The sequence below is a fragment of the Oncorhynchus mykiss genome, chromosome 7 (assembly GCF_013265735.2).
Source record: "Oncorhynchus mykiss isolate Arlee chromosome 7, USDA_OmykA_1.1, whole genome shotgun sequence".
NCBI lineage: Eukaryota > Metazoa > Chordata > Actinopteri > Salmoniformes > Salmonidae > Oncorhynchus > Oncorhynchus mykiss.
The window spans coordinates 62,325,429-62,352,549 of record NC_048571.1 but is presented as its reverse complement, the minus strand read 5'-3'; the positions used below and the strand labels follow the sequence as shown (position 1 = coordinate 62,352,549).

General features: G+C 41.1%; 2 protein-coding genes and 1 pseudogene across 10 annotated transcripts; 2 read left to right on the top strand and 1 right to left on the bottom strand.

The window, feature by feature from the left end:
- The first annotated feature begins 2,645 nt into the window (after positions 1-2,645).
- Positions 2,646-3,448, top strand: LOC110528993 (annotated as a pseudogene).
- Positions 3,449-5,234: 1,786 nt separating this feature from the next.
- Positions 5,235-7,468, top strand: LOC110527134 (methyltransferase-like protein 7A). The gene is made up of 2 exons (XM_021608282.2): positions 5,235-5,743; positions 6,314-7,468. The coding sequence occupies exons 1-2, from the start codon at positions 5,246-5,248 to the stop codon at positions 6,548-6,550; spliced, it is 735 nt and encodes a 244-aa protein (XP_021463957.2). The 5' UTR covers positions 5,235-5,245; the 3' UTR covers positions 6,551-7,468.
- A 3,062-nt stretch (positions 7,469-10,530) lies between these two features.
- Positions 10,531-27,121, bottom strand: LOC110528175 (cyclic AMP-dependent transcription factor ATF-1). Of its 9 annotated transcripts, none has more exons than XM_036983719.1 (8): positions 26,473-27,121; positions 24,696-24,707; positions 20,931-21,029; positions 17,776-17,873; positions 17,244-17,383; positions 12,189-12,368; positions 11,851-11,995; positions 10,531-11,430 (listed from the first exon to the last, which is right to left on the bottom strand). In XM_036983719.1, the coding sequence occupies exons 3-8, from the start codon at positions 21,027-21,029 to the stop codon at positions 11,286-11,288; spliced, it is 807 nt and encodes a 268-aa protein (XP_036839614.1). In that variant the 5' UTR covers positions 24,696-24,707; positions 26,473-27,121; the 3' UTR covers positions 10,531-11,285. The 9 variants fall into 9 exon arrangements, with proteins under 9 accessions (XP_036839614.1, XP_021465692.2, XP_036839613.1 ...); XM_021610017.2 differs by having other exon boundaries at positions 20,916-21,029; positions 24,696-24,729; positions 26,473-27,118; XM_036983718.1 differs by having other exon boundaries at positions 20,916-21,029; positions 26,219-27,115.

Genomic DNA, 27,121 nt, shown 5'->3' with positions numbered 1-27,121 from the left:
TTGAAATGCATTCCAGGTGACCTTATAAAGCTGGTTGAGAGAATACCAAGAGTGTGCAAAGCTGTCATCAGAGCAAAGGGTGGCTACTTTGAAGAATCACAAATATAAAATACATTTTGATTTATTACACTTTGTGGTTACTACATGATTCCATGTGTTATTTCATAGTTTTGATGTCTTCACTATTATTCTACAATGTAGAAATAGAAAAAAAAGAAACACCCTTGAATGAGTAGGTGTGTCCAAACATCAGACTTACTGTACTTCTTCCAGCACGTGCTCCAGCCGACTTGATATTACTTTGTGGTAGGACGAGAGGTTAACAGGGCAATATGGAAAGATCTGGAGGATGCTGGGTTCTCTGAGATCAAACTGACGCACATCGAGGCACTGATGATCAAACCACACATTGCGTGTGGTTATGCTGTCAAGTAAAGTCCGCAACTACATTCTCTGGGTTTGGCCTATCTCAGCACACTGGCTGAGAAGTATTGTAAACACTTATTCATTGTAACATAATGTATTTTCTTAATGGCATTGCTTTTGTTGCTTACTTGTGCATAAAATGTACTTTCACATCTTGACCTCTACATTGTCAATGTTTCCCACCTTATTAAAGTTTTCTGTACTGCATAAAAGAGGATGTGTATAGATCTGAAGCTATCACCTCATAACCAAACTCTTAGCGAAACAAGCTGGATGTTCTTTAGGGAGTGGAAGCTCAGAATTCCAGTAGAAGAGGACCACTGCCATCTAGTGGATGTAAACTCAATAATGAAAAACTCGCAAATATAATCAACTCACTAATATAAACTCACTAATGCCCTATGCACATAGCCATTGAACACTGGCCACTTAATGTTCACATACTGTTTGTGTATGTTCTGCTGTAATACAATTTGTTTTGGGGGGGATTATTGTGTGCTTGTTGACATTTACTGTATTGATTGATCGGAACGAGGAACATAAGCATTTCTCTACACCCGCCATAACACCTGATTTGATTTAATGGGCCATTTTTATACAATGATAAGAAATGTACTTCGTGTGTATGACATGTACATGACCACTACATTTTTCCTGGTCAGGAAATTATACATTTTAGTCAGGGCCAAGAGTCAGGGGTTTTCTCCTGGTCCTATATATGACAGCCTAGCCTACACTGTACAATCACTACAGTACATTACAATAGGCAATAATTACACTATTTTGATTATTTTACGTAAAGAAATCCCTTACTGAACTGCTGGGTGGCTGGTGCTGTTCTGATGTGTTGAACTGGACAGTGGTAGTGATGGGCAGTCCGTGTCCACTGTCATTCCATGACAACTTTCAACGACTTATCAATCATTCTGCACAAGACCTGAAAGTATTACCAACTTATCAAATAGAAAACATTGACTTGTTCTGTGTAATTTTCCAATTAAGCAGGCAAGACAATGTTTGAGTCACAACTGAAATGTCGAGTTTTTTTGGTCACAGATGGAAATACAGATGGACCCACTACACATCATGATAAAGTGTGGTAGGTGGCATCTTTTCTTCTTTTGAAAGTGTTTCCTCAGACCAATGTGTGAGTTTATGCAAACTAACAATCCATCACCAGGCTTACAGATACATTGTGGTTGATGTGATGATTACCTGATGTGTGTACACTGCTTCTAAACATTACAGTGACCATACTTTGGGTATCTGTACTTTACTATTTACATTTTGGACAACTTTTACTTTTGCTTCACTACATTCCTAAAGAAAATGTGTACTGTTTGCTCCCATATATTTCCCCTGAAACCCAAAAGTACTCTTTACATTTGGAATGGTCAATACACACACCTATCAATATAAGGCATTGTCAACTCTACTGCCTCCGATCTGGCGAACTCACTAAACACAAATACTGTGTTTGTAAATGATGTCTGAGCATTGGAGTTTGCCCTTGTCTGTTCGTAAATTAAAAGTACATGACATTTGTGCAGGATGGTTTGCCTAATATAAGCAATTTCATGTATAACATTTGCTTTTACTCAAGTAAAAGGGTAAAAAAATAATAATTTGGCCAGAATATTTTATTTCTGTAGCCTATGGCTGAGTCACATTAAAACTGTTTGTTGGTATTCGTATCTTATTAGGATCCCCATTAGCTGTTGCAGTAGCAGCAGCTACTCTTCCTGGGCTCCACACAAAACATGAAACATGAAACATGAAATAATACAGAGCATTAATAGACAAATCAAATCAAATGTTATTTGTCACATGTGCCGAATACAACAGGTATTCGCTACACGCTTAACATGACGTGCTAACTAACAAGCCCTTAATTACAAGATTGTGTAATTATGTGATGCCTACTATAATAACTAAATGTTATGCCTTTAATACCGAAATAAAAACAGACGTATCGTCTGCTCATGCAGTCCTCCGCCATGGAGCCAGACAGGTCCAATGGCGAAATCAACAGCACAACTGAGCCCAAACTAATGCTGTCATACTGTCACCAGTTCTTGATTGGTTGCTCCTGAAACACACCCATTCTCTTTAGACTATAACCTCTGCACCTGACCACAACTGCACAAACGAGGTGGTGGCAGTACACCTTTTTGGATCTAGTCCACCAATAAAATCTTAAAGGATAGCACAAATGCAAAATGACTATTTTTATGAATTTCTTTAGGCTTATTTTCAAGGTAGTAACCTTGCACCTCCAATTAATGGAGACGGTTGGCATAAATGGCATCTACAAGTGTTTCTTTCCATTTCTTGTTTACAAGATATCTTTCACCTACAACAAAAAAATGCACGACAAAAAGAAGGACCTTTTCAGCAATCTCTCAGAGTTCACCTTAGGCAATGGCCCACTTCGCATTTTGGAGATTGGCTGCGGAAGCGGGGCTAACTTTGAGTTCTACCTGTCTGGTTGCAAGGTGGTTTGCACCGACCCCAGTCCTTACTTCGAGAAGTATCTGTAAAAGAGCCTGGCTGTCAATGATCACCTAATGTTCGAAAGCTTTGTGGTTGCTTCGGGAGAGGACATAGGGGCAGTGAAAAACAAATCCGTGGACGTTGTCGTCTGTTCTGTCAACGACATACCACGAACATTGCAGGAGGCGCATCGCATATTGAGGCCTGTAAATTGGTTATCTTATTTTCAAAAATTGTAGACCTCCACAAGTCTGGTTCATCCTTGGGAGCAATTTCCAAATGCTTGAAGGTACCACGTTCATCTGTACAAACAATAGTATGCAAGTATAAACACCATGGGACCACGCAGTCATCATACCGCTAAGGAAGGAGACGCGTTCTGTCTCCTAGAGATGGACTTTCGGGATGGATGTGAGGGAGTCAGGGCGACATGGAAAGATCTGGAGGCTACTGGGTTCTCTGAGCTACAACTGAGGCACCACTCAACTTCATGATCAAACCACATATTATGGGCCATGCTGTCAAGTAATGGCCTGTCCCAGCAATTGTTTGAACATTTTTGTCAACGCCTATGTATTCAGTGTGAATTTCTTGGGCATTGCTTCAGTTACTTACTTGTGCATAAAATGTAATTAAACTGGCTTAGAAAATAGCAATGACATACATATACTGAACAAAAATATAAACGCAACATGTAAAGTGTTGGTTCCTGTTACGCTCGTCGTTTGAATGAGGAGACCAAGGGGTGCAGCGTGGTAGGTGAACATCTTACTTTTATTTAAAATGAACACCGAAAAACAACAAAATGCAAACGTAAAGTTCTGCAGGCTACACAGCAACTATACACAATCAAGATCCCACAAACTAAGGTGGGAAAAGGCTGCCTAAGTATGATCCCCAATCAGAGACAATGACAGACAGCCTCTGATTGGGAACCATACCAGGCCAACATAGAAAATACAACATAGATTGCCCACCCTAGTCACACCCTGATCTAACCAAATAGAGAATAAAAAGGTTCTCTAAGGTCAGGGTGTGACAGTTCCATGTTTCATGAGCTGGAATTATGTGAGCATTCCTCATTTGCCGAGATAATCCATCCACCTGACAGGTGTGGCATGTCAAGAAATGGATTAAGCAGCACGATCATTACACAGGTGCACCTTGTGCTGGTGACAATATAAAAGGCCAATCTAAAATGTGCAGTTTTGTGTCACAACACAATGACACAGATGTCTCAGGTTTTGAGGGAGTGTGCAATATGCATGCTGACTGAAGGAATGTCCACCAGGGCTGTTACCAGATAATTTGTGAATTTCTCTACCATAAGCCACCTCCAACATTGTTTTAGAGAATTTGGCAGTATGGTCAACTGGCCTCAAACCCGCAGACAGTGTGTAACCACACCAGTCCAGGACCTCCACATCTGGCTTTTTCACCTGCAGGATCATCTGAGACCAGCCACCCGGACAGCTGATGAAACTGTGGGTTTACACAACCAACATTTTTCTGCGAAAACTGTCAGAAACCATCTCGGGGAAGCTCGTCATCCTCACCGGGGGTCTTGATCTGACTGCAGTTTGGTAACGTAACCGACTGCAGTGGGTAAAAGCTCCCCTTCGATGGTCACTGGCACGCTGGAGAAATGTGCTCTTCACGGATGAATCCTTGTTTCAGCTACCAGGCAGACTGTGTATGGCATCGTGTGGGCGAGCGGTTTGCCGATGTCAATGTGACCCATGGTGGAATTTTGGTTATGGTATTGGCAAGCATAAGCTATGGACAGCGAACACAACTGCATTTTATATTTTTGTTAAGTGTATTTTAATTTCCTTATGAACTGTAACTCAGTCAAATCTTTGAAACTGTTGCATGTTGCGTTTTATATTTTTCTCAGTGCATATGAAATGTACTTAGCAAATGTCATTTTTTCACATCTTTGCATCTATTTTCAATATTGTTCACCTAATAAAAGTTGTTTGGCTTATGGTTCATTGACATAACCTGTAAAACAACACCCTGTGAAACATGTTCATAATATTTGCATTATACACCCACACCTACACTGATTGCTATAGAATGAGTGTCTAAATAAAAGCAGTTTTCAAACCTCTACAAAGCTATGATAAGACCAAAGTGCAAGAGGTTGTGATGCAATAACTCCATCATGAGGCAAGATGAAAAGCTACCAGATTAGCACCTTCCTCCTGACCCTCCCTGATCCCTGTATCACCTTGCTATGGGCTAAATCCTACATCACCTAGCCTGCCTGCAGTGTGCTGCTTAAATTCACATGGGAGGTTTCACCGGGAAAATGACATATCTTATGAGGAACTTCTTGATGAACTTCTGCAAGCTAATTTGTTTGGCGATAACCTTACCTCTCCAACTAATGGAGTTTTTGGGCTTATATGGCATGTACAAGCGTTTGTTTCCGCTTCTTGCTTACAATATCACTTTTTCATACAACGACAAAATGCACGAAAACAAGAGGAACCTTTTCCGAGACTTGTGTAAATTCTGCAACACGGACGGTACACTTCGACTTCTGGAGATTGGCTGCGGTAGTGGGGCCAACTTCAAATACTACCCACACGGTTGCACGGTCATTTGCACAGACCCCAACCCTCACTTTGAAAAGTACCTGCAGATGAGTATGACAGCAAGCAACCACCTGACCTATGAAAGCTTTGTGGTTGCCTCAGGAGAGGACCTGATGGCAGTGCAAAATGAGTCAGTGGATGTTGTTGTCTGCACGCTTGTGCTGTGTTCTGTCAACAACGTGCCACAGGTACTGGAAGAGGCAAGACGGATACTCCGAAAAGTGAGCTTATTATTTCAGCTAGTAGGTTATGTGTGTCAAGCTAGGGAGACGTAGCCTGCCCTATAGGCCTAATAAGAGTTATTGTTTAGCAAAAGGATAACTGAGATCTACTGTACATTCCAGACTCCATTAGTGAATTGAGAGAGTTCTCTAACTTGCCCCGTGTTGTCCTCGTGTTAAAAGTTAAGCCTATAGCGATGTTAAGTCTTAGGTATTTTTAGACACATAAAGCTTGTGACAAATCCCTTGTCTGTAAACAAGAGGTGTGTGAAACCCCCACAGTATAAACACCTTGCCTAACCAAGCAATGTAATTATGTCGATGTAATTTACATTTTTACACATGTAGCCTTTCCACTATGTCTTACATTTGGGTTAAGCCAAGCACATTTGACCAAACATTATATTTGATATCTGGTGCTTGGGTGGGACTAGGATAGATAGTGATATGTAAATTTTTGTCAAGTTTCCCATGGCCTTTTCAGTCACTAGATCAGACACCCAGCTACTTTTGATTGATTTGACGGTTTTGGGGAATGAGAATATAATCTACACATTTGTTGTCCAACAGGGTGGTGCTCTGTACTTTCTGGAGCATGTAGAGTCAGACCCCTCCTCTTGGATATACTTCTTCCAGCACATTCTCCAGCCGGTGTGGTACTACCTGGGGGACGGCTGCATGGTTACCAGGGCAACGTGGAGAGATCTGGAGGCTGCTGGGTTCTCAGAGATCCAGCTCCGACACATTGCGGCTCCGCGGGTCACTTTCATGATCAAACCACACATTCTTGGATATGCCATCAAGTGAACGTTTCATTCAACTGTTAAAGTCAAACTGTATTTTTTTTAATCTACAAATTTTATACTTTGACTAACTTTTCTAAAAAGATTTGGGAAATATTAAGCAACTGTGAATTAAAGTAACTTCCTGCTATTCACACCTTATTTGCCATTCAGTTTAGGAATGAATGAAATTGACTATGTTGCAGTAACAACAGAGTAGCTATAACTGTATACTACTACTCTCTACTCAGCCCACTTCGACCTTGGTGGCTTGAGGTCCCCAGTGGAGATTAGCTGTTGATTGTGGGTTTTTTATAGTGTTTTTAGCAGTCTCTTCTGTTGGAAGGTCTTGTCTTCTATAGCCAGTAGAAGATAGTGCTCCATTCTACTCTTTGTTTATGTACAGCTCTTCACTCCAATGTGAGGCCTCTGTCGATAATAGCATTTCCACCAATACAGCCATTCACTTCGCAGGTTTCCATTTCCCCATGTTTATTCGACAAAATCAATGTTGTAAAAAAATAATAATTGCGAAATGTGTCATGGAAACAGCAGATAGACAACATGTTTTATCTGTTCACCCGGGGTGGCTTTTTCTTTTGTCTAACTTTATTGCAACAAATGATGATGGAAACTCTATTTTTCTAATAAATTATGATTGCTGATTAATTTTGAAGGTACGGGGGCACATGATGTCATCGCGTAACTATAGAGCTCCACTCCACATTTGATTCTAAAAGTATACTGCTTGCAAAATAGAACAATTCTACTTTAAAAATAAGATTTCTTTGCAGGACAAGGATTGTCTTGACCTTCAAGAATGCCTGAATTGCTTCGCCTTCCTTTTCTGGTTGGTTGGTAAGTTTCACCATCCAATTATTTCAGATCTACAGGGGTGTAAGTTACGATGGTGCGGACCGTGGTGATATGTTGAATATGAAAAATGTGTCAATTATTCCATTCTATCCATGCTGTCTTTCGCGGGCTAACTAAGACATTAAATTTTGCCTTCAGAAAGTATTCACACCCCTTGACTTTTCCACATTGTGTTGCATTACAGAATTAATTTAAAATTGATTAAATTTAGATTTTTTTTCTCTCACTAGCCTACACACAATACCCCATAATGTCAAAGTAGAATGAAGTTTTTCAAAATGTTTACAAATTCATTAAAAATGAAATGCTGAAATGTCTTGAGTCAATAAGTTTTCAACCCCTTTATGGCAAAGGGGCCTAAATGAGTTCAGGAGTAAAAATGTGGTTAACAAGTCACATAAGTTGTATGGACTCACTATGTGCAATAATAGTGTTTAACATTATTTTTGAATGACTATCTCATCTCACATGTTAAGTCCCTCAGTCGAGCAGTGAATATCAAACACAAATTCAACCACAAAGACCAGAGATGTTTTCCAATGCCTTGCAGAGAAAGGAAGCTAGTGGTAGATGGGTAACAATTTTAAAGCAGACATTGATTATCCCTTTGAGCATGGTAAGTTATTAATTACACTTTTGGTGGTGTATCAATACACCCAGTCACTACAACAATACAGGCGTCCTTCCTAACTCAGTTGCTGGAGAGGAAGGAAATGGCCCAGGGATTTCACCATGAGGCCGGGTCAACTACATTGTAGTTACTACACAATACTAACCTAATTTACAGTGACAAGAAGGAAGCCTGTGCAGAATAAAAATATTCCAAAACATGCATCCTGTTTGCAACAACGCACTAAAGTATTACTGCAAAATTGTGGCAAAGCAATTTACTTTTTGTCCTCAATACAAAGTGTTATGTTAGGGCCAAATCCATTACAACACATTACTGAGTACCACCCTCCATTTTCTCAAGCATAGTAGTGGCTCCATCATGTCATGGCTTGTAATTGTTAACGACTGGGGAGTTTTTCAGGATAAAACATTTACTGAATGAAGCTAAGCACAGGCTAAATCCTAAAGGAAAACCTGGTTCAGTCTGCTTTCCACCATGAATTAATCTGTAAGCAGGACAATAACCTAAAACAAAAGGCCATATCTGCATTGGAGTTGCTTACCAAGACAGTGAATGTTCTTGAGTCGCCAAGTTGGTTTTGACTTAAATCGACTTAATTCTATGGCAAGACCCAGTGGCGACCCGTCATTCAGCCCCACCTGTTTATCTAAATATGTATATATATATATATATATATATATATATATATTTGGCCTGTTTTGGATGTTATTTTGGCATTAATATATGACACATATCAGTTTGCAAATATTGTCAAATAAATATAATTTAGTTAATAAAGCCGCATACAAACACGGTCTCTTTTTCAAAATCTTAGCTAGACAAGCAGTCATCATCATGAATCAAGTCGACTATCTACTGGCAAATCCTTTTCAATGATAGATAAAACATCAGTGCTCATCGGCCATTGGACATAAACATTAAACAACAAGCTGGAAATTGCAAATTCAACGAGTGCTTCTACAAAGTATTGACTCAGAGGTGTGAATACTTGTGTAAATGAGATATTTCTGTATTTCATTTTCAATAAATTATCACAATTTATTTTTTAACTTTGTCATTATGGAGTATTGTGTATAGATGGGTGAGGGGGGGGGGAATCTATTTAATCCATTTTTGAATTCAGGCTGTAACACAAAATGTGGGACAAGTCAAGGGGTGTGAATACTTTCTGAAGGCACTGTAGGTGGGAGGGCATACAAGATGTCACCAATTTATTAAAGCACAATTTGCCTAAATTGGTAATGGAAAAACATCAAGCACTACATTTTTATTCAACACTAGGTTTCTTGCATAATTTTACTGACACAAAAAGGTCCCACCATGTCGAACAAATGATCTGTCAGCATTTATACAATTGTACCAAAACTTCTTTTTCAGCTGTCATATTTTTATTTTATAGGTATGACCAGTCACAGAACTGTGCCACGTTTCCATCTGAAGTTTTTATGCGAGTAAAGGCAAAACATATTTAAAAAAAAATCATAACAGCTGCGATGGAAGCTTCGGAACAATTTTATAAATGCAAACAGAGAATTTGTTTCGTTACACATGGTAGGATCTTTTTGTCAGTAAAATTAATTGTGGTGGAAATGCCTTTATGCCCAAATATTGATACAACCATCATATCAAAGTAAACTTGGAGTCACACAATGATAAGGCATATGGTCCTCCCACTATGACTCGGGAAACCATGCAAGGTGGTGAAAGTGCAGTGATCTTGATGTGCCTTTCTAATATCGAGGGTCTTATTTTGGTGACGTGATGCTTGACTGCTTTTTGACGAGTACAAATATTCTTGCTCTTAACCATAATCTCATCATTTAGAATAACCTACCTGTACTCTGGGGCGGCAGGTAGCCTACTGGTTAGAGTGTTGAGCTGACAAGGTACAAATCTGTCATTCTGCCCCTGAACAAGGTAGGCCTTCATTGTAAATAAGAATTAGTTATTAACTGACTTGACTAGTTAAATTAAGATTACATATCTGCCCACTGCTAGTCAGTCACCAATTGGAAGTAAACCTAGCTAGAGACCACTAGAGGTCGTAGTATACCCATAACCTCAAACACTCATCACTAAAAGGGCCGACTGGACTAATTTCTCAGTTTTTGGCTAAAATATCCCTTTATGACTAGTTTTGCAATAAAATGCATACCTTTAGTCCAGGGGTGTATTCACTTGGAACCAAATGTGGAGGGACCTACCTGAATTTGTCCAATAGAAACAATCGTTATCATTGCAAAACATATTAATTATACTGATTGTTTTTAAAACAGTCTGTTGCAAAATAAACCGTTTACTCCAAACGGAAAACACTCGTGTTTCTATTCAAAAACAAGTGTTTCTATTCAAATTCAGGTAGGTCCCTCCCAGTTTCGTTCGCTTCTGTTTGGTTCTTAAATGGTAAACGGTTTCCGTTGCAATTGTAATGAATATACCCCACCCAGGACAAGGCTCAGTGTCCAGGAAACAAGCCCATACGAGTAAGCCAAAAGAACATTTGGAAAAATATTTATTTCCATTTACTGAATGAGTGACATTGCTTTCCCTCTTTTCATTTGATTTGCCCCCAGAAATATAAAATAAATATTACCCTGACATTGTGTGTTCTCCCTGATAGATTATGTAAAGCTGAATTAGCTGTTACTAAGACAATCTTATCAAATACCACTTAAAAGGGTAAGGAATGAGACTTATAACATTTCCTCATGGGGGAAAAAGGGGTGTGGGGTGAAAATAGCTGGTTCACATAAGACACATGAATCACACCATGAGGTCATCAAACAATAACAATTCAGCTGATAATTGTTTGATGTTAAAAACAGCAGATTGAGCCCACTGCTACACTTTAAAAAAATAAATAAAGGAAAATGTGGATTCTGGTAAAGGGGGACACAATTGGAAATTGATTGTCAATGATTATGCTCAAAATTCACACCTTCCATGTGCTCACAAAATATACACGAATAAACATTAAGCATTGGTTATCCAATCTGTTAGCTCAATAAAAAGAGTTCTGATTAAAAACAGACCTCTCTTTCACACTCTTTTCATTGTCTTTTATATGGAACACCATGGCCACCGTGTTTGTTAAAACAAACAGTATAAAACACAAACTGAGGAGGATGATTTCAGGTCTGAAATTAAAGGTGTTCCCGGTTAACCTCGCGTTGTCCATGTGGCAGAACAAAGCCGCTCGCTGACGGTAAAAGTCTTGCTTGCTGGCCGGCTTCTCTTCTTGTCCTCCTGGTTATCCTGTTTTGACATGGTACAGGTCCTTTAACGTCTTGAGTTCCTCAATGAGAGTCTTGTTCTGGTTCTCCAGCACGGCCACACGGTTCTCCAGACACTTGACGTATTCCTTCTTCTTCCTGCGACACTCACGGGCCGCTTCCCTGCCCGGAAGAAACACAGAAAACTGCTTTAGAGGATTACATTTAAGGGATACTGTTTTAGGTTTAGGTCGTCATTCTAGTTACCCAGAGTCACATGAGCTTAAGGATACCGTTTTTATGTCTCTGCGTGCCGTTTGTACATAATTGAAGTCAGCAAATTGTTAGCTTAGCGCAATTGCTGGAAGTCTCCAGGTACAGTAGCCAGCTCCTCTCAAAAGCAGGGAAATAGACCAAACTACTCCAAAGCTGGGTGGTTGGCCATTTATAGTCTTACAAAGCTATAGTACATAATAAGTAGAAAAACAACCTAAATAATTTTACATTTTAACGTTCACACACAAAGGGACCAACTGTGCACTGCCACAATACATTCTCGTACACACACAGACCCATCATCATCATCCTTATGCCCACACACACCTGTTCTTAGCGAGTCGGATCTCTCTCTTCATGGTGGGGTCGCCAGTCTTCTGCTCAGACATTCCTACAGGGGAAGTCATGACCACAGTCTGTTGCGCTGTGGGCGCCGTGCGGATCTGGTACGTCTGCATCTCTCCTCCTGCACCTGAGGGGGATGAGGCCAATCAAAACAATAGATGAGGGCATCTCCTCTTTATAAATCTCAACACATTACAATGGGGTCTGCAAGCATATTTACTCACCTTCAGGGAGGCTTCAGTGACAACGGGAAAACTACTGGGTACTTCTCCTTATGGTATTGTCTCAAATCTTTCCGTGAGTCATGAAGCCATACTCACTCTGTACGACCACCTGGTTGCTGGGCACGAGTAGCTGCTGTCCGTCGGGCGTCTGGGCATAATGTAGGATGGTGGTGCCCTGCTGTTGGCCTGAGTTGGTCATGGTGAGAGTCTGTAAGCCCTGAAGACTCTCTGACCCCGGGTTGGCCAGTTGAATGGTGCCGTTAGGGGCGATGGTAACTACAGATAAACAAACAGGAAATTAGGGACGATGGTAACTACAGAAACACACAGGAAGTTAGGGTCAATAGTAACTACTAGTGATGGGTACCTATATGGAAAATCGATACCAGTTGCATTGTAAAGTGTTTTAGCCTGTATGGACATTGTTTGCGAACAGTAATTAACAGTTTCAATATTTCTACATGCCGTGTTGCATTATTCAAGTGTATTAGCTCCCTACTCATGCTGCACAGAAGTGACATGGAAACCGCAGATCGAAATGGCATGCATTGAGCGGTAGCCCTGGATCTCAGACACAAGCGTTTCTCTTCCGCCTGTGTGACTAGGTCATGAAGTCTGACACAAATTAAGCTGTGGTGACTCTCCAAGTCCTGGCTGAACCCTACATCACAGCCACAAACAAAGCACATGCCTGCAATCCTTACATTGTTGTGCAGCAGGGGAGAGTGGTTTCGTCACATTCAGAGATCTATTTATTGCAAAGTTTATCAAAGTAATCTAAAATAATTTATAGATTTTAAACCAAAAAAAACACTCAGACAAAAGTTATAAACGGGGGCTCCCGAGTGGCATAGCGGTCTAAGGCGCTGCATCTCAGTGCAAGAGGCGTCACTACAGTCCCTGGTTCGATTCCAGGCTGTATCACATCCGGCCATGATTGTATTTTGTTTTAGAAAAAGCTTTTGTTGCGCCACAGATCACTGCCTTCCTGAAAACAAACATGTATACGCAACGCTTCAGTCTGGTTTTAGACCCGATCATAGCACTGAGACTGCACTTGTGAAGTTGGTAAATGACCTTTTAATGGCGTCAGACCGAGGCTCTGCATCTGTCCTCGTGCTCCTAGACCTTAGTGCTGCTTTTGATACCATCGATAACCACAATCTTTTGGAGCGATTGGAAACCCAAATTGGTCTACACGGACAAGTTCTAGCCTGGTTTAGATCTTATCTGTCAGAAAGATATCAGTTTGTCCCTGTGGATGGTTTGTCCAAATCAACTGTAAATTTCGGTGTTCCTCAAGGTTCCGTTTTAGGACCACTATACATTTTACTTCTTGATGATGTCATTTGGAAACATAATGTTAACTTTCACTGCTATGCGGATGATACACAGCTGTACATTTATATAAAACATGGTGAAGCCCCAAAATTGCCCTCGCTAGAAGCCTGTGTTTCAGACATAAGGAAGTGGATGGCTGCAAATGTTCTACTTTTAAACTTGGAGAAAACAGAGATGCTTGTTCAAAGGTCCCAAGAAACAAAGATCTTCTGTTGAATCTGGCAATTAATCTTGGCTGTACAGTCGTCTCAAATAAATCTGTAAAGGACCTCGGCGTTACTCTGGACCCTGATCTCTCTTTCAACGAACATATCAAGACTGTTTCAAGGACAGCTTTTTTCCATCTACGTAACATTGCAAAAATCAGAAACTTTGTCCAAAAATGATGCAGAAAAATTAATCCACGCTTTTGTTACTTCTAGGTTAGACTACTGCAATGCTCTACTTTCCGGCTACCCGGAAAAAGCACTAAATAAACTTCAGTTGGTGCTAAACACGGCTGTTAGAATCTTGAATAGAAGCAAAACATTGTATCATATTACTCCAGTGCTAGCCTCTCAACACTGGCTTCCTGTTAAGGCAAAGGCTGATTTCAAGGTTTTACTGCTAACCTACAAAGCATTACATGGGCATCCTCCTACCTATCTTTCTGATTTGGTCCTGATGTACATGCCTACACGTACACTACTGTCACAAGACGCAGGCCTCCTAACTGTCCCTAGAATTTCTAAGCAAACAGCTGGAGGCAGGGCTTTCTCCTATAGAGCTCAATTTGTATGGAATGGTCTGCCTACCCATGTGAGAGATGCAGACTCAGTCTCAACCTTTAAGTCTTTATTGAAGACTCATCTCTTCAGTAGATCCTATGATTGAGTGTAGTCTGGCCCAGGAGTGTGAAGGTGAACGGAAAGGCACTGGAGCAACGAACCGCCCTTGCTGTCTCTGCCTGGCCGGTTCCCCTCTCTCCACTGGGATTCTCTGCCTCTAACCCTATTATAGGGGCTGAGTCACTGGCTTACTGAAGCTCTTCCATGCCCTCCCTAGGAGAGGTGCGTCACTTGAGTGGGTTGAGTCACTGACGTGATCTTCCTATCTGGGTTGGCGCCCCCCCTTGGGTTGTGCCGTGGCGGAGATCTTTGTGGGCTATACTCGGCATTGTCTCAGGATGGTAAGTTGGTGGTTGAAGATATCCCTCTAGTGGTGTGGGGGCTGTGCTTTGGCAAAGTGGGTGGGGTTATATCAAGCCTGTTTGGCCCTGTCCGGGGGTATCGTCGAATGGGGCCACAGTGTCTCCCGACCCCTCCTGTCTCAGCCTCCAGTATTTATGCTGCAGTAGTTTGTGTCGGGGGGCTAGGGGCAGTCTGTTATATATGGAGTATTTCTCCTGTCTTATCCGGTGACTAGTGTGAATTTAAGTATGCTCTCTCTCTCTCTCTCTTTCTCTCAGAGGACCTGAGCCCTAGGACCCTGCCTCAAGACCACCTGGCCTGATAACTCCTTGCTGTCCCCAGTCCACCTGGCCGTGCTGCTGCTCCAGTTTCAACTGTTCTGCCTGCGGCTATGGAACACTGACCTGTTCACAGGACGTGCTACCTGTACCAGACCTGCTGTTTCCAACTCTCTTGAGACAGCAGAGATACTCTGAATGATCTGCTATGAAAAGCCAACTGACATTTACTCCTGAGGTGCTGACCTGTTGCACCCTCAACAACTACTGTGATTATTATTTTGACCCTGCTGGTCATCTATGAACATTTGAACATCTTGGCCATGTTCTGTTATAATCTCCACCCGGCACAGCCAGAAGAGGACTGGCCACCCCTCATAGCCTGGTTCCTCTCTAGGTTTCTTCCTAGGTTTGGGCCTTTCTAGGGAGTTTTTCCTAGCCACCGTGCTTCTACACCTGCATTGCTTGCCGTTTGGGGTTTTAGGCTGGGTTTCTGTACAGCAATTTGACATATCAGCTGATGTAAGAAGGGCTTTATAAATTAATTTGATTTGATTGAGAGTCCCATAGGGCGGCGCACAAGCGTCGTCCGGCCAAGCGTCGTCCGGGTCTGGCCAGGGTAGGTCGTCATTGTAAATAAGAATTTGTTCTTAACTGACATGCATAGTTAAATAAAAAATATACACTACTGTTCAAAAGTCTGGGGTCACTTAGAAATGTCCTAACATTTTTTGCCCATTAAAATAACATCAAATTGATCAAAAATACAGTGTAGACATTGTACAGTGTAGACATCAAGTGACGAGGCGATTCCAGGATGCTGGCCTTCTAGGCAGAGTTGCAAAGAAAAAGCCACATCTAAGACTGGCCAATAAAAATAAAAGATTAAGATTGGCAAAAGAACAAACACTGGACAGAGGAACACTGCCTAGAAGGCCAGCATCCCGGAGTCGCCTCGTCACTGTTGACGTTGAGACTGGTGTTTTGCGGGTACTATTTAATGAAGCTGCCAGTTGAGGACTTGTGAGGCGTCTGTTTCTCAAACTAGACATACTAATGTACTTGTGCACAACTGAGCAAGAGGACCAGGGCCTCCCACTCTTTCTATTCTGGTTTGAGCCAGTTTACGCTGTTCTGTGGAGTAGTACACAGCATTGTACAAGATCTTTAGTTTCTTGGCAATTTCTCACATGGAATAGCCTTCATTTCTCAGAACAAGAATAGACTGACGAGTTTCAGAAGAAAGTTCTTTGTTTCTTGTAATTTTGAGCCTGTAAATTGAACCCACAAATGCTGATGCTCCAGATACTCAGCTAGTCTAAAGAAGACCAGTTTTATTGCTTCTTTAATCAGAACGATGGCTTTCAGCTGTGCTAACATAATTGCAAAAGGGTTTTCTAATGATCAATTAGCCTTTTAAAATTATAAACTTGGATTATCTAACACAACGTGCCATTGGAACACAAGAGTGATGTTTGCTGATAATGGGCCTCCGTACGCCTATATAGATATTCCATAAAAATCTGCCGTTTCCAGCTACAAGTCATTTACAACATTAACAATGTAATTTTAATGAACAAAATGTGTTTTTCTTTCAAAAACAAGGACATTTCTAAGTGACCCCAAACTTTTGAACGGTAGATGAAAGGTGAGTTTAGGAAGCCAAGCTAAAATATGCACATTTTCTCTAACCCTAAACATACAAATATGTATTTTACAGTAATACAGAGGGTGACATCTTAGTCGTTTTTATAATTTGATTATTCTATATTTAGAGAGCATATAAGTAATCAAGCCTTACATTTTTGTTGAATAGGAAATCAAAACATTTCAAAGGTTTATCATATTTGTAGTGTGTACTTGAGCTTGTGTCCAAAAGTGACTACACCTCAGCAATTTACAACTATTTTTTTATCAGAATGGTGAGATTTTAACCTTTCTTGGAGTATGCAGCATTACTAGTTATTTTTTATGGCCCTCATTATAATTACTTTAGGCCGTCATTGTAAATAAGAAATTGTTCTTAATTGACTTGCCTAGTTAAATAAAATACATGTAGATCACATTTTACATGATATTTAGTTACATTTGTCATTAAACAGAGGATGTCATCCATTGACATAAAGCATACTCAATGTGTGTCAACTGTATGTGGCCTTGCTGTTGCCTTGGGAAATCACATAATGAGCCATTTGGCACTACCTGTCCCCTGCGGTGGGGTATATTTTCACAAAACTGCAGAAGCCCATCATTGATGATCCATTACTTAGCAAGTGCCTCCAATTCTTAACAATATCCAATTGTAGAATCTATTTATGATGACAGTGGTGAATTGGTAAGACTATTAGTAGGGCAACCCTTACTGTACTGGCCGCTGCTGGTCTGGTAGATTGTCTGGGTGTTGGGCACTGTCACTGTGGTCATGCCAGAGGAAGCAGGGTTGTCATCCTCTCCCTCGTTCCGTGACGCCACCTCCTCAGCAGACAGCTCATTGAGGATCTTTCTACAGACCACCGGGAAGAAGCAGGAGATTACTCATCCATTAAAATATTACCATAAAGATGGGTAATTCTATTATATGTTTGTTGTTTTGGCAGGAGGTGGTAATTAACAAAAAACACTATGCTACAGAATCAAACAAATGAGATTGGAACATTTTATGGAGAATAGGTAGCTCACTAGTAAACATCCAAAAGGTAACATCAATGTAGTATCATTGTTGGATTTCAGTTCACTACTTATACATTGAGATTGACTGTTTTTCCACATCATCATAGATACTATTTAACATCCCAGTTCAGCAGTGACCTTTGCAGTCTGCACACACTTCTTTTCACTATTACAAATGGGAAACTTAAGATGGTGTTTTGGACACAACAGTGCGGGGACAGCTACCTGTAGGAGGGCCGTCTGGCCAGTATCTCTCTGGTCTTCTGGGCGGAGGCTCCACTGTCTGAGGAGTCCTGGGAGTCGTCACTGTCTGAGCCCTGGCCCTGTGGAGGAGAGATGTTTACTTAATACCTAAGATCAGAATGTGGGGGCACAAGATAGAGATTCAATCACACATTTACAATAGTAATACAGTAGGACAAAGGCTAACAGATTTAAGTTATGCTAGAAGAACAGGGGACACCTCACTGTCGTCCAGAGGCACTGTAGTCCATGGCCAGTATTCATTAGGCATCTCAAAGATGGTGCTGATCTAGGATCCGGGTCCCCCTATCCATGTAATCTTATTCATTTTGATCTCAAAGCCAAAACTGATCCTTGATTTGCATTCCTACTCTGAGATGTTTGTGAACATGGGCCCAGACCTAGTTCCTGGTTGTTGAGGAGCTCCTCTTGCCTTTCCTTACAGTTCTCTGCTGCCAATGACTGGAACGAATAGCAAACATCACTGAGTCTTATATCTCCCTCTCTGACAGCTGATGCTGAAAGTTAGAGCAGCTTACCGATCACTGTACCTGTACGCAGCCAAAATGTAAATAGCACACCCAACTACCTCATCCCCCAATTGTTACTTATCTTCTTGCTCTTTTGCATCCCAGTATCTCTACTTGCACATCATCATCTGCACATCCATCACGCCAGTGTTAATGCTAAATTGTAATTATTCCGTCTCTATGGCCTACTTATTGCCTTACCTCCCTACTCTTCTACATTTGCACACACTGTACATATATTTTTCTATTGTGTTATTGACTGTACGTTTGTTTATGTGTAACTCGGTGTTGTTGTTTTTAAAATCGCACTGCTTTGCTTTATCTTGGCCAGGTCGCAGTTGTAAATGGAAACTTGTTCTCAACTGGCCTACCTGGTTAAATAAAGGTGAAATATATATATATATATTTTTTAAATAAAATAAAATAACCTCAGGCCTGGGCAATTATTTTCCATGGAGGGCCACATTAGAATATAATTTTGCCATCGCGGGCCAGCATCATATTATAGGATGATACATCATGTGTATGACTGCGTTGACAGATATCTACTATAAATCCCATCCAGATATGCTGCTTACTTTTCTTTTTTAACATGCACAGAAACAAACCACATCCATGTTCTCCTTTTGGTAGGTATTTTCATTATTAAACATTCAATGAACTACACGGAGGGAAAAGTACACTGTGCATTCAGCACCACGGACAGAACTCTTGTTAAAGGGTATGCACAAAAACACAAGAAAGAGGGAGAGCTCAACATTACATTTAAACTACTCAATCAGTGTGAGGAGTGAAGTCTCTGATGGGTATTGACTAAAGCAGTGAAGTCAGGTATAGTTTCTGACGTCACTATGCTCAGGATTGCTGAGAGGTGAGTCAGTAAGAGATGATCTGTGCCTTGACTTGTTATATTTCATCACTGAAAATGTCTGTTCACATACGTAGGTTGACCTAAACAGTGCAATCATCTTCTGAGCATGACTCCTAATCTTTGGAAAGTTTTGTTGGTCGAGATATGCATAGAACCTTGTCAGTGACATTGTTTTGAATAGTTCTCCAATCACTGCATCAGACCGAAGATCGATACGCTCAAGTTGCAGTTCAGTGAGAGCGTTTTCCACATTGAAGGTGAAAGGAGAGGAAACCAACAGCATGTCATTTTCCAACCCTTTGAAATCCTCGAAACAACGAGAACTCACTGTTCAAAGCACGCAGCAGCGATGTATACTTCTCCCACTGGTCATCAGATAGGGAACACAGTAGAAGTGTCGGAAGGTGGGTGAGATTGTTGGTTTCTACTTGGCGGATCAGGAGGAGTAATTTTCCCTTGAAGGCTTAGACAAGGCTGTACACCTGATGTGCAAAAAGGCCCTTTCCTTGTAGTTTGGAATCCAGTTCATTCATGAAGGCCATGATGTCCACGGTGAAGGCAAAATCAGCCAACCATTCTTTATCTTGCAGTTGAGGGAAATCCATATATTTTCCTTTCATTTGCAAAAACTCAGCAATCTCCGACTTCAGGTCCCACACCCTTTTAATCACCTTCCCCAAACTCAGCCATCTCTGACTTCAGGTCCCACACCCTTTTAAATCACCTTCCCCAAACTCAGCCATCTCACGTTTGTGTGGCAGGGGAGATCTGCACGACCCAACCTCTTCCAACAGTGAGATAAGAGCAAAATCATTAAACCACAGGCAGTTTATGAAGTTTACCACTTTAGTGACTGTATCCACAACATGGCTCATTTTCAAAACACATTTACAGAGCACCTCCTGATGAATAATGCAATGCAGGAAAAAAATGTTATGATCTAGGTTCAGCTCAGCTACTTGATCTTGTATCCTTTTCAAAAGGTCAATGTTTTTTCCTGTCATGTTTGGGCACCCATCTGTGGTCACAATGGAGAACTTTTCAAAACTCAGTCCCAGCTTTGCCACACACTTATTAACCTCCTCCAATAAATATTGTGGTTGTGCTCTTCGTTGACTGCACTGAAGCAAGCTCCTCTGTAAATTTCAAAGTCATCACTGCTCTCATCCAGGACCAAGGAGAAATAGGTGAAATCCTTTACCTTGTCTTTGAACTGTTGTTCCATATTCTCTGCGATGTCCTCAACACACCATGCCACTGTTCGTCTTGACAGGGAAACATTTTCAAACAGCTCTTTCTTGTCCGGGCAAAGTATTGCTGCAGAGTCAATTAAAAACATTCTTTAAATTAATTCGCCCTCAGCGAATGGCTTGCTATGTTTAGCAATTTTGTGGGAGAGTACACAGCTACCTCTCGCAATTCCGTCATTTGCTGAATGCAGTTTTGTGAAAAGTCCTTGCTGGTTTTGCAACTGAGAATGCAATGCTTTTGATGCACTTGCCGTCTGCTCAGAAGACATATTCCTATAGTTCCCTGCATGTTTCGTCTGGAAGTGTTGGGACAAGTTGTAGTCTTCAAGACAAAGATGCTCTCTTTGCACACTAAGCACACAGCTTTCCCCGATACCTCAATAAAGAAATATTTGGATGTCCACTCTTGTTGGAACACCCTACATTCATCGTCTACTTTCCATTTCTTTGAAAAACTCAGGCCTGGCTAACCTGAACAGTCTGCACCTGTGGGGACTGGATGACCGACGATTGGATCACCCCCTGCACCTGGAAATGACCCCCAGGGAGCTGGACCACCGTCACAGGAGAGCCCCCCAGAGACATCTGCAAACACACAGTCAGATTAGAGGGTGACAGGAGGGAATATTCCATCCTGTACTGTCCTGTGGATTTTGTTTCATGTCCTGTTAAAAGTAGACTCAGTGAGATGACGTAGATGCAAAGTTAACAGTAGTGGGTACACACTTCCTAAACAAATGTAGTTACAGTTCATTCATTATGCTGGTCTGACTGGATCGTCACTTTCTATTTTCAAGGATCATAAATTTGTAAAATTCTGAACAAAACAATTCCAAATATTTTACTTAGTAACAGTTCATGTAAGGAAATCAGTCAAATGAAAAATTAATTAGGCCCTAATCTATGGATTTCACATGACTGGGATTATAGATATGCATCTGTTGGTCACAGATACCATACAAAAAAGAGAGGGGCGTGGATCAGAAAACCAGTCAATATCTGGTGACCGCCTTATGCAGCGTGACACATATCCTTTGGGCTGCATAGAGTGATCAGGCTGTTGATTGTGGCCTGTGGAATGTTGTCCCACTCCTCTTCAATGCTGTGAGAAGTTGCTGAATATTAGCGGGAACTGGAACACGCTGTCGTACATGTCGCAGCAACAGCCTTCCACCTCCACCGGGGGCTGCATAGGGCAACCTGTCATCCGCATCTGAGGAGCATTCCACAGACACGAGGCCTACTCCAAACTATTCAATAAAATTCCTCATCATATTCTGTCTCTGTCATTCAGTTAAGCCTGTACTCGATTGAACTAAGAGCATTGAAGTGCGAGGCTCAAATTCTCTGCTGTGTTGGTTCCGTTGCTTTCACGTTGTAGCAGCGTGAAGCACACTTGTGCACCTGTGCAGATACACTAACTGTGTCTGAGTGAAGTCTTGCTGCTCTCTCTGAGTCTATCTAGAGTCTCTGATCCATCAATACACACTGAAACCAGTGGAGGCTGCTGAGGGGAGGACGGCTCATAATAATGGCTGGAATGGAGCGAATGGAATTGCATCAAACCATGTTCGATACCATTCCACTAATTACACTCCATCTATTACTACGAGTCCCTCCTCCCTCCTTCCCAGTTAAGGTGCCACCAACCTCCTGTTACTGAAACAGATAGGGCTGGGAATTGCCAGGGACCTCACGATACAATATTATCATGATACTTAGCTGCCAATATGGTATGTATTGTGATTCTATATATACACAGATTCGATACTGTGAATTGATTGTGATTCCAAGATGGCCAAGTGATATTGTGATTTAAAGTGACCAAGATGGCACTTCAGTAGATAATGGACATTTTACATGCTCCTGACCAATTCTGCCATTTATTTTTATTCAGAACTTTTTTTTTGTATATAATGTCTCCGCCATCTCCTATGATGGCAAAGATATTATGTATTGCCCTCTGTTCTATTGGCCTCTGTTCTGGTGGCGAATGTGCAGTCACTGGAGAACAAACTGGATGAACTCCGTTTGAGACCATCCTATCAATGGAACCTGTAATGTTCTGTGTTTTTCGCAGTCTTGGCTGAACAATGACATGGATAATATACCGTATATCTCGCAGATTTCTCCATTATTCATCAAGGCCGGATGGCAGCCTCGGGTAAAACTAAAGGGGGAGGGGTGTGTCGCTTTGTTAACAGCAACTGGTGCGTGATCTCCAACGTGAGGGATTCACTCATTATGCAGAGGGACAACAGAGCCATGAGAAAACAAGTTTGATCAGTCATGAAAATAAAGGTGCAGGTTTTTACACCATCCTGCTTACAAGTAAAAACTCAAACAGGAAGTATAAGTGACGCGCTCAATACGGAAGTGGTCTGATGAAGCAGATGCTAAACTACAGGACTGTTTAACTAGCACAGACTGGAATATTTTCAGGGATTCCTTTGATAACATTGAGGACTTCACCACATCAGTCACCGGCTTCATTAATAAGTGCATCGACGACATCGTCCCCACAGTGACCGTATGTACAGTGGGGCAAAAATGTATTTAGTCAGCCACATATTGTGCATGTTCTCCCACTTAAAAAGATGAGAGGCCTGTACTTTTCATCATAGGTACACTTCAACTATGACAGACAAAATGGGGGAAAAAAAATCAGAAAATCACATTGTAGGATTTTTAATGAATTTATTTGCAAATTATGGTGGAAAATAAGTATTTGGTCACCTACAAACAAGCAAGATTTCTGGCTCTCACAGACCTGTAACTTCTTCTTTAAGAGGCTCCTCTGTCCTCCACTCGTTACCTGTATTAATGGCACCTGTTTGAACTTGTTATCAGTATAAAAGACACCTGTCCACAACCTCAAACAGTCACACTCCAAACTCCACTATGGCCAAGACCAAAGAGCTGTCAAAGGACACCAGAAACAAAATGGTAGACCTGCACCAGGCTGGGAAGACTGAATCTGCAATAGGTAAGCAGCTTGGTTTGAAGAAATCAACTGTGGGAGCAATTATTAGGAAATGGAAGACATACAAGACCACTGATAATCTCCCTCGATCTGGGGCTCCACGCAAGATCTCACCCTGTGGGGTCAAAATGATCACAAGAACAGTGAGCAAAAATCCCAGAACCACATGGGGGGACCTAGTGAATGACCTGCAGAGAACTGGGCCCAAATTAACAAAGCCTACCATCAGTAACACACTACGCCGCCGGGGACTCAAATCCTGCAGTGCCAGACATGTCCCCCTGCTTAAGCCAGTACATGTCCAGGCCCGTCTGAAGTTTGCTAGAGAGCATTTGGATGATCCAGAAGAAGATTGGGAGAATGTCATATGGTCAGATGAAACCAAAATATAACTTTTTGGTAAAAACTCAACTTGTCGTGTTTGGAGGACAAAGAATGCTGAGTTGCATCCAAAGAACACCATACCTACTGTGAAGCATGAGGTGGAAACATCATGCTTTGGGGCTGTTTTCTGCAAAGGGACCAGGACGACTGATCCGTGTAAAGGAAAGAATGAATGGGGCCACGTATCGTGAGGTTTTGAGTGAAAACCTCCTTCCAACAGCAAGGGCATTGAAGATGAAACGTGGCTGGGTCTTTCAGCATGACAATGATCCCAAACACACCGCCCGGGCAACGAAGGAGTGGCTTCGTAAGAAGCATTTCAAGGTCCTGGAGTGGCCTAGCCAGTCTCCAGATCTCAACCCCCATAGAAAATATTTGGAAGGAGTTGAAAGTCCGTGTTGCCCAGCAACAGCCCCAAAACATCACTGCTCTATAGGAGATCTGCATGGAGGAATGGGCCAAAATACCAGCAACAGTGTGTGAAAACCTTGTGAAGACTTACAGAAAATGTTTGACCTCTGTCATTGCCAACAAAGGGTATATAACAAAGTATTGAGATAAACTTTTGTTATTGACCAAATACTTATTTTCCACCATAATTTGCAAATAAATTCATAAAAAATCCTACAAATGTGATTTTCTGTATTTTTTTCCTTCTCATTTTTCTGTCATAGTTTACCTATGATGAAAATTACAGGCCTCTCATCTTTTTAAGTGGGAGAACTTGCACAATTGGTGGCTGACTACATACTTTTTTGCCCCACTGTATATGCAACGCAGGACACCCTAGATAAACTAGTAATATCATCAACCATGTGTAGTTAACTAGTGATTATGATTGATTGTTTTTTATAAGATAAGTTTAATGCTAGCTAGCAACTTACCCTGGCTTCTTGCTGCATTCGAGTAGCAGGCAGGCTCCCCGTGGAGTGCAATGAGAGGCATGTGGTTAGAGCGTTGGACTAGTTAACTGTAAGGTTACAAGATTGAACCCCTGAGCTGACAAGGTACAAATCTGTTTTCTGCCCCTGAACAAGGCAGTTAACCCACCGTTCCTAGGCTGTCATTGAAAATAAGAATGTGTTCTTAAAAGACTTGCCTAGTTAAATAAAGGTGAAAAAAAAAAAAAAAATTCAAATATGTATATATTTTTTTAAATCGGCCATATCGGTGTCCAAAAATACAGATTTCCGAGTGTTATGAAAACTTGAAATGGCCCTAATTAATCGGCCATTCCGATTAATCGTTCGACCGATTAATAACCGTAATAACTACGTAAAAAAAATCATTAACACGTTAAATTATGTGACGTGCAGTCATATTCTGGTCCTAATTAGTCAACAAGTTTATATGACACATCAAATAGTGTTATTTGACATGTATGTTTTTTGACACACAAAGACCCAAACGGCATTCATAGAAATTCGGGTTGAGAATGAAACGACTGAAAAAATTAACAACAAAACAGCACAGCAAGTAAGTGAAATAAATTAGGTTGGATTATGTTTTACTGGTAATGGGGACATACGTAAATGCCAACAAAATACATGTTTGGTCAGTGTGTGTGTGTGTGTGTGTAACCTTTATTTAAGGAGGCAAGTCGGTTAAGAACAAATTCTTATTTACAATTACGGCCAAACCCGGATGAAGCTGGGCCAATTGTGCACAGCCCAATGGGACTCCCAATCACTGACAAATGTGATACAGCCTGGATTCGAATCATGGACTGTAGTGGCGCATCTTGCACTGAGATGCAGTGCCTTAAACCGCTGCGTCCGTGTGTGTTAACTATTTAACTGTACTAGAATGCTTAAAAGTCAAATGTTAATATAGTTTCTCTATTGGTCAAAAATGTCATATCGGTGCATCACTAACCGGTACACCCCTGTATATAGTCTCGCTATTATTATTTTACTGCTGCTGTTTAATTACTTGCTACTTTTTTTCCGTATTCGTTTTTAAAAAAAAACTGCATTGTTGGTTAGGGGCTAGTAAGTAAGCGTTTCATTGTAAGGGTTACACCGGTTGTATTCGGCGCATGTGACTAATACACTTTGATTTGAAATTCAGTAACGTTACTAACTAGCTAGCTAAGTTGCTGACAGCACTAAACCTAAAGACTAACTGTGGCAATGTTAGATAAGTAGCTAACCATTGCTAACTAGGTAACGTTACCGGAACTAGCTAACTGCTTAACTGCAGCGTTGGCTAAGGACAAGTTAGACAGTATCCTCTAATTTGAATACGTTCGCTAGCAAACATTAACGTTTGCTAGTTAGCCAATTAGTCAAATTAGGCCGGGTAAAGTGTCAGTCAGCAAACTGCGTAACGTTAGTTGGCTTGCTAAACATTGCCGTTGGTGAATAAACCAGATTATATTCTTAACATTTCTCCAGGTCTCATATACCTTGTAGCTAGCTGACTCGCACTGTATTTGCTTTTGGACAATGAGCGAATTTGTGTAATACCGAGTCACTGGCACGCAAGTACCCGCGTCAATAGACGTCAGCAATACCGCCACCTTCCCTTCGACAACGACGAGGAGACGGAGAGGGAGCCGCCATTAAATGATTAGCAACAAAGCAAACCATTGCTCAATTTAAAGCTGAGTACATAGCTAATATATATGTAGGCGGTCAAGTCATTGAGAAGCTGCATTACCTTTCAAATCCTTCGTGGGCCTCAGCAATGGCGTCGATTATCTCAAAAGCTGGTATAAAATCACTGGGGGGGGGGGGTAGTTGCTGGCTAATTGCTAAATAAAAGGGCGGTGCGACACCATTATTTTTTTAATCGTTTTATTTTTTTGAAAGGAAGGAGGCCCCAGGATACACATATGACGTTATTGTTTCCTTTGGGTGCTGTGATTGGTGGAAACAGTAGTGCTAGAGCATGGAAAGTGTAAAATATAAATGTGATGTAATGTATTGACGTTAATCCTCTGTTTAAAATATAGCCCATTGAATATGAAATAAAGATTATTTAATCAGAAAGCGATGGTTTTAAAGCTGATCTTGTTAAAAATGTATTTTTAAAAAGTGTAGTGAAAGGTCAAATCCATAAATATTACCCTACGAATCGTTACCTGAAGAAACTCAAAAAAGACATTAACACTAACTGTACTTTTTGTGATGAGCGTCCAGAAACAGTTTAGCATTTATTTTGACATTGTCTACATGTAAAGAAATGATAACAAGATTTTTGTAGATTTAAAATTGATAAGATTTTTGATGACTTGTTTATTATGGGAGAATGTGCTGCTCGGTGTCCTTAACTGTAATAAGGTTAACGAAAAACTATTTTAATGGAA

What these genes read in the sequence shown, in the direction of transcription:
- LOC110527134 (XM_021608282.2), top strand. Translation starts at nt 5,246, where the DNA reads ATGAGGAACTTCTTGATGAACTTCTGCAAGCTAATTTGTTTGGCGATA. An exon ending in CAAGACGGATACTCCGAAAA is followed by an intron (nt 5,744 to 6,313) that starts GTGAGCTTATTA and finishes GTTGTCCAACAG; the next exon opens with GGTGGTGCTCTGTACTTTCT.
- LOC110528175 (XM_036983715.1), bottom strand. Translation starts at nt 20,533, where the DNA reads ATGTTTTTAATTGACTCTGCAGCAATACTTTGCCCGGACAAGAAAGAG. An exon ending in AACAACAGTTCAAAGACAAG is followed by an intron (nt 17,874 to 20,395) that starts GTAAAGGATTTC and finishes TCTCCTCCACAG; the next exon opens with GGCCAGGGCTCAGACAGTGA. An exon ending in CAACCAGGTGGTCGTACAGA is followed by an intron (nt 11,996 to 12,188) that starts GTGAGTATGGCT and finishes CATCCCCCTCAG; the next exon opens with GTGCAGGAGGAGAGATGCAG.